This window comes from Bidens hawaiensis, unplaced genomic scaffold (assembly GCF_021521415.1).
Source record: "Bidens hawaiensis isolate Kalapana, Puna unplaced genomic scaffold, B.hawaiensis_p1.1 tig00082729_1, whole genome shotgun sequence".
Lineage (NCBI taxonomy): Eukaryota > Viridiplantae > Streptophyta > Magnoliopsida > Asterales > Asteraceae > Bidens > Bidens hawaiensis.
The window spans coordinates 5,674-12,809 of NW_027503905.1; the positions used below are offsets into that span (position 1 = coordinate 5,674).

At 36.7% G+C, this 7,136-nt stretch overlaps 1 protein-coding gene across 1 annotated transcript; it reads right to left on the bottom strand.

The window, feature by feature from the left end:
• Window positions 1-3,989: 3,989 nt before the first annotated feature.
• On the bottom strand, window positions 3,990-6,294 carry LOC143607462 (phosphoribosylglycinamide formyltransferase, chloroplastic-like). The gene is made up of 5 exons (XM_077082905.1): window positions 5,768-6,294; window positions 4,915-5,026; window positions 4,658-4,834; window positions 4,439-4,565; window positions 3,990-4,173 (listed from the first exon to the last, which is right to left on the bottom strand). Exons 1-5 carry the CDS (start codon window positions 6,105-6,107, stop codon window positions 4,060-4,062), a joined length of 870 nt encoding a protein of 289 aa, XP_076939020.1. The 5' UTR covers window positions 6,108-6,294; the 3' UTR covers window positions 3,990-4,059.
• Window positions 6,295-7,136: the final 842 nt, after the last annotated feature.

Genomic DNA, 7,136 nt, shown 5'->3' on the forward strand with positions numbered 1-7,136 from the left:
TAAGCTCGTCACTGAGAAGGGGGGAGTTCCTCCTTGTGACCACCCTCCGGCGTGAGAATCAGACTAGGTTGCTCTGAATATAAGTGTATATTAAGAGATTGCTAGATAACTGGATATCAGATGATCTTACCATTCCAAGATATTGGAGTATTTATAGCCGAAGGTAGGTTTCCAAGAAGGTACAGCCGGCTGAATAGTATTCCTGTTCAACCAACAGTGGACTATGCACAGGCCATACTGGTTGGTGGGTAGGTTACGGCCAATAGTAACAAAGTCGGCTGCACTATTCCACCAACTGTAGTTTATGCACGTCCCACTTACTGTGGATTGTACGCAGGCCATGCTGGTTGGTGAATAGGTTACGGCCAACAGTAACACTATTCCACCAACTGTAGGCCGCGCATGCTCCTCAGTAAGGGTTGGTGAGTAGGCAGCGGCTAATAGTGACAAACAGTACTAGAGGGTGCTCCTCCTCGCCCTGTTGTCGATGAGCTGTCACCCTGTGAGTGGCTCATGGGCTGTTCTGGTCAGATCGTCTGTCCTGTCCATACCTTGGTAGGCATGGTACAAAAGATCTTTCAGAATCAGACTGGCTCATTTAGGCGGGATTGTTCCCGCCTTGCTCATTTCTTCATGTGACTACTGAAGTAGCTAGTGTCTTGTGCGTGTAGCCCTGCTGTCTGCGGGTAGCCTTCCCTGATGGCTTGTATCCGCAACTGCGGGAACAGGCGGGGTACTTCACCATTGGGAGGCTTTCCCTGCTTGTTCAGCTTGTGTACTGCGCGTAAGATCCTATGAGCATGGTGGGTCCTGCGGGAGCAGATGGCCTTTGCGCAGACGTCCCTGTTCAAGGTGAGTCTTGCGGGACCAACTGGTCTCTGCTGGGACCTACCTCTTCAAGTTCGTTTACGAACGAAGTCTTGCAATCATTCGAGTTGTTCCCCTTGATACCTTCATGTCACTTTCATTTTATGTCGATTTGTTGTTGAGTTCATGGAGGATGTGGATACAAGTGAGGATTGCAGAAAAAGAGTGGGGTCGTTTTCTTTATTCCTTTTTTCATCATGATCCTTTCATCGTCGAAAAACCATGTGGAAATTGTTATGGATCATCAAAACCTTACATGGTTAAACCATGTAGTTGATTATTAATACCAAAGAATCTAAGATTTTACATGTTATCAAAGTAGGGTTGGTTGGTTTTCTTTAAGAACTTCAAAAAAGTTGACAACCTTTAGAAACTCTTAAAAACCAAGCATTTTTTTATCTTTTTTTTATTTTAACATTATTTGAGAGTATTTTTATAATATTTGATATATAATTTTTTTATTACATATATAAATCACAAGTTTGCATATGTATAAAACTTATGTAATAACAAATCTACATATGTGTAAAGAAATTTTAGATATGTGTAAAACTTAATTTGCATAATTGTAATCGTAAATATAAATATTAAAAGTGATAAAACTACACTCAAATAGTATTAGTATACAAAATATAAATAAATAAAAAGTTGGTTGTTAAAAGTTTTTAACGTTCTTAATTAATTTAGAGTTTTGTAATTAAACTCATCCTACCAAAAGTTAACTAATACGTACCAAATTACATATTTGTTTATAGGCAAGACAATGGATTGAGTTGAAACGAGTGCTGGTAATCCCAATCACTTACCTAGTTAAAATTGCATCCTATACCTAGTCTCGTATCCATTGGATGCTCATTACTCAATACCCACTGGTTTTCGGGCAGTGGCGGATCCAGAAATTTTTTCTAGGGTTACACTGTTTTTAGATGGTCCAATTTCATATAGTCAAATATAAAAAAAAAAAAAAAAATTCAGGTCGGTTCGACGATTTGAGTCGGGTAAGGTTCATCACATACTATTTCTATTGGTGCTGAAAATTCATTATATATTTGTGCATCTATACTAAAGCGAACTCTAAGATAGGGCCTTTTCAAGATATTATTATTAGTTTCTCAACAACTAATTTAACACCTTCAATCCTTCATATTAGTTAAATCCTAGTATGGGTTAAACTGTGTGCAAATAATAAAGACAGTTACAGAAAACAACCTTATAGATTGAATCAAGACGTGCTTCACAGCTGAAAAACAGTCTGAAAGGCCGAAACTGTGCCCTAAGAAATCTAGTTGTGTTTGTGCCCATGTAGAAAACTACACAAAATGCTAGAGGTTTGCATGAGATAAGATGGAACTATCAAAAATCAAAGTAGCAATTTTCGCTAAATTGTTTATCCGGTAATTGAACATAGGTTCCGGTACCCATCCTGAATGTATCAAGTTCGGAATTTTTCCCATCAGATCCTGATTTCGTTTGACATCGACGTAGTGTGTTGACTGACCCGATAAACCCAGTATTGAGTACTTCTGTTAAACTACAATTTGTAGAATTGTACATGAACAACTAGCTGGTATGAAAGTAATATTTATGTGACTTGAGTCAAATAGTTAGGTCCACTTTAACATAAACATTCCCTTTCTTTTCTCCTTGTAACAATCTAAAAAAAGTATGGATGTTACGGTTCTCGAGATCGGCTCGTGAAAAAACTCGATCAAGCCGAGCTTAAACGAGCTCAAGCCTAAAAGCAAGCTCGTTTAATAAAGGAGCTTAAGTCAGCTTGCGAGCCAAAGCCAGTCTGTCATTTGTATAATTTTTATAATATCTATACATATATATTTACATCTATGTATATGTATATAATAATTAATGAATTAACAAAATAACTAAATAATATATATTATGTTATATATTAAATTTTAATTGAAAAAATATAAAAATAATTAAAAATATATAAAAACTAATTAATAAATAGTAAACGAGCAGGGCTCAAGCCTTTGAAATAAAGATCGAAGCGAGCAGAGGTCGAGCTCTGCGTAAGCTAAACGAGCCGAGCTCGGGCTCTACTTGTTTGCACCCCTAGACACCATCACAACAAAAACATCATTTTCCTTCTACCTCACTTTGATTATGTTCTGCCACCTTGGTGAAATTGGTTTTTTTAACAGCTAAATGTTACACTTATACGAATTGAACCCATGACCTCCTATTTGACACCTTAACCATCTTACCACCCATCAAATTGGGAATAGCGCCTCGGTGAAATTGCTTAGGTAACTTAGACGTGACCCGGCCCGATTAATATTAATAAGCACACTGAAAGTTAAAAGTAATGGTAGTATAATATACTAGTAATGACCATAATGAACATATGAATAAACCTCTTCCATGACCATTTGCCATTGCATTGCTAGTTTTCAAGTGACAATAATCTACAATATCAAGTCAACTTCTCAGAAAAAACCACTTTCACCAAGATCACTTAGATTTGCCAGTTGAAAAGCAAAGACTTTGAGAAGAATTAAAGATCATCATGCAGATCATTAACACCTTTCAAGTACTACAAAAAGCTGCAAAAGAAATAAGGGCAAGCCAAGGAAGGAACAAGTTATAAACAGAAGCCATGAAGTCATGAATTCAAGCCAAGTCAAACCAAATACTCATTCCCATCAGTTATGCAGAATCAAAACAATCATCGTAGAATCAGGAACATAATTGTAATGTTTTTTAAGAGACGGGACATACTCAAGTCAAATAATGTTGGGCGGCGTAATATATCGGATCACCAACCACACTGTATGTTACTCAGCACCTTGCTGATTTATCTGTGTCTTATTATTATTATATCAATGATGGTTGGTTTTGTTGGCAAAAAATAAAAAATAAATAACGACTTACGAAAGCACAGCTGAATATTTTGTTGGTCACTGATTTTCTGTCTTCAATATTTCATTAAAAATCAAGCAAATAAGAGGTTATGTATTTGGTTTGACGCAGATAGACGAAAGTGATAAATAATCAAAGGGTGGGCATGATTGCCCATAGCTTTATCACAAATCATGATAGCTTCCAAAGCTTCCAATAACTCATTTCTAAGTGACAATAAACGTCTCGAGAAAGTGCACACAGGCACACTTTAGGCTCAAAGTATTCGCACAAAAAAGCATACCAACAAAGTCAGTTCCAGTCAACTCTTTGTTAGCTATAATGGTTAGGGTTAGCTTTGCTTTGTATGATGGGAACACCATCTTCCCTCCAAATCACGCGCTCATCACATACCGCAGCCGCTACCTCTGCATACATTTTATGTTCCTGACAATAAAAAGTTTCAGGTATTTCACATTATTAACAGCAATGCCATACAAGCTTAAAAAAAGCACACACAAAAAGTTTATTAACAACTATGCCATAGAGATTACAAACGATAAAAAAAGATAACTTCATTTAAAAAAATGCAAAATTTCACATTATTAAAATGTTCCGGGTATTTCCTCATTATTAACAGCCATGCCATAAAGAATAAAAATGATTAAAAAAGACGCAAACTTTATTTAAAAAGTTTAAAAATTTCAATTACCTGACGAAGAACCCTTGCAGCAAGTGTTTCGGCAGTGTCGTTAGCAAGCACTGGAACTATTCTTTGAGCTAGAATGCGACCCGTATCATAATGCTCATCAACAAAATGGATTGTGGGGCCTGAATATCTTCAAAAATAATAAAAAAATATAAGAGATCAATGAAGCACAAATGCACAATAATCTAGAAATCCAAGTGGAAAAGAAAGAATTGCAAATACCTAGCTCCAGAAGCAATAACAGCTTTATGCACCTTTTGACCATAATACCCTTTGCCTCCAAAAGCTGGAAGAAGTGAAGGATGAACATTCAAGATCGATTTCGGATAAGCTCGAACTAACTCGGATGGTATAAGCTTCAAGTATCCAGCTAGAAGTATAAAGTCAACCTTGTACTTACTACACCACATAACAAATGTATTGAATAACTGAAAACAACAGACAACACCATAAAACAAGTAAATATAATCAAAACTGACCTTAATGCCGCTACAAGGTCATTTGAAGACAGACCTTCGGGTTCAGCTTTTGTACTTGGGTATATTATAACTGGGATACCGTTCTCTCGTGCATAGTTTGCTCCTCCACAATCTACAAATATAAAATAAGTAAAAAAAAATAAGTGTTGAAAATAATGCCACTTGCTCATGTGAATTCATCGTATTCTTGGTTTAAAAAATCGTGCCTGAGGCACGAGGCGACCTAAAGCGCAACCCTCATCGCTTTTGGCTACTCAAAGCAACCAAAGTTCAAAAGAGGCGCGATTTTTAGGCAAAAAGCGGCTAAGGCTCGCGCCTTTCATACACGGGTGGCTTTATGAATCGAAAAGCTGTACAACATGCCTTTTAAGTTGTACGTGTAGGCAATTTATATATTAAACCATATATGATGCTTATTTATATCTAAATTTTGGGCAGGGGATGCTAGAAACCTATAGTGTGTATAATATACATTATATAGAAAGGCCTTGCGTACGAAAAGCGCTTTTGCGATTCGGTTTTCAACCCTGTCGCTTTTGTGCGCTTCTCGCTTTTTAAAACCAAGATCATATTTTATATTCTTAACAACATTATCGTTGAATATGCTTGATGCCAATTCACCATGTATTTGGTTAATCATTTAAGACTATAAACAATTCTAGACTCATTCCATATCGAATTAGGACAATATACAATGGCACATGGCACTTGAATTTACAACTATAGTATCTTGTTTTTAGCACATTCGATGCTTAAAGATCAAAACAAATATGTGGCATCAACAGTTCTAACACTAACACACAACACTAAGTTCAAACTAAAAGAACACAATACACAAAGGTAAAAACTTTACCATGTTTATTGGTGATCAAAACAACAAACTGCCCATGAACATCTCCCCTAACAGTTGCCTCATGAACGGCTCGAAAATTCGAACCGCCACCGGACACAAAAACCGCAAGATTCTTCCTTTTAACACCATTCTCCAAACTCCCACCTTCATAGCTACTCATACACTTCAATCCCCTATTCTTGGACACAATCAATGGCTTCAAATCTTTAAAATCATGGGGTTTTAAGGACACCCAGTTCTGAGATTTTAACTGTAGACTAATTGGAATAAAGGGTGTGTGTTTCTGGGGTTGAATCGATGGAAACAATGAAGATGAGCTAATGCTGAAAAGGGTTTCCATAGAAATAGATAAAGATTGAAACTTTAGGGTTTGTGGGGTTGATACTGAGATGGGTTTTGTGATTGAAGAACAAAGAATCTTTAAATTGAGAGATTCTAGGGTTTTTTGATACCCGATTGGTTGAATTGGATTCAGGGTTTTAGGATGAGTGTGGTTTTTGGAGACGATGGGGCGGGAACAGGGAACGGGTCAGGATAGGGTGTTGCGCGGTTCGGTTCAGTTCGGTTCGGTTCGGTTTGGTTCGATTCGGTTAATAGTCTCGGTCAAATTAATCACAGTTTTTGATTAATTGGTTCAGTTAATTTTTTAGTTTTTTGTTTGGTCAAGTTAATTATATATATATTAAAAACCAAAAGTCGGTGCTCTCAATGTAATCACTGTTCATCAAACTCTTGTCTTAGATTATTACGCGTCATTCTTTTTTCTAACAGCAACCGCCTAATATTGTGTACTTCATATTCGTCGATGATTGTAGGTCGGATTGATCATCTTCTTGGTATGAACCCTAAATCGAGGTTGAGCGTTTAGGTATTCGGTGAGCGGATTTACCGTTGTCGGGTTCCATTTGTTTTGATTAATAACAAAAATATAATTTGGGAAAAAAATTTTACTTAAAAATACATGAAATTGATGCATTAATACATGAAATGGTGGTATAAAACATAAATAAATGAAGTGGAGTAATAAAAACCAGAAATATATGCAAACGTTAATGGTTCGGTTCGGTTAATATCGGTTAATCGAGAGTATAAAAAATAACCGATTACCGTTTTTCAGTTAATTTTGATTCGTTTTCGTCGGTTTTTGGTTTGGTTTTTCACGCCCTAGTTAGAACCATCGGTTGTTGCTTGTCACTTTTAAGTTTGAACCAGGGATGAGATTGGTACCGTACCAAAAATCCCGATCCCAAAAATCGCAAATTTTTGCTAACGGTACTGAAATTTTCGGTTTGGTATCGGTTCGGTACCTGTACCGGGACGGTACCGGTATTTAAGGTAAATTTCGGGAAATATCGGTGCCGTATGGTAC

Coding starts and splice junctions, on each gene's coding strand:
- LOC143607462 (XM_077082905.1), bottom strand. CDS start 6,107: ATGGAAACCCTTTTCAGCATTAGCTCATCTTCATTGTTTCCATCGATT. Junction 4,566..4,657: donor GTTATTGCTTCTGGAGCTAG/GTATTTGCAATT, acceptor TTATTTTTGAAG/ATATTCAGGCCCCACAATCC. Junction 4,174..4,438: donor CTGCAAGGGTTCTTCGTCAG/GTAATTGAAATT, acceptor TTTTATTGTCAG/GAACATAAAATGTATGCAGA.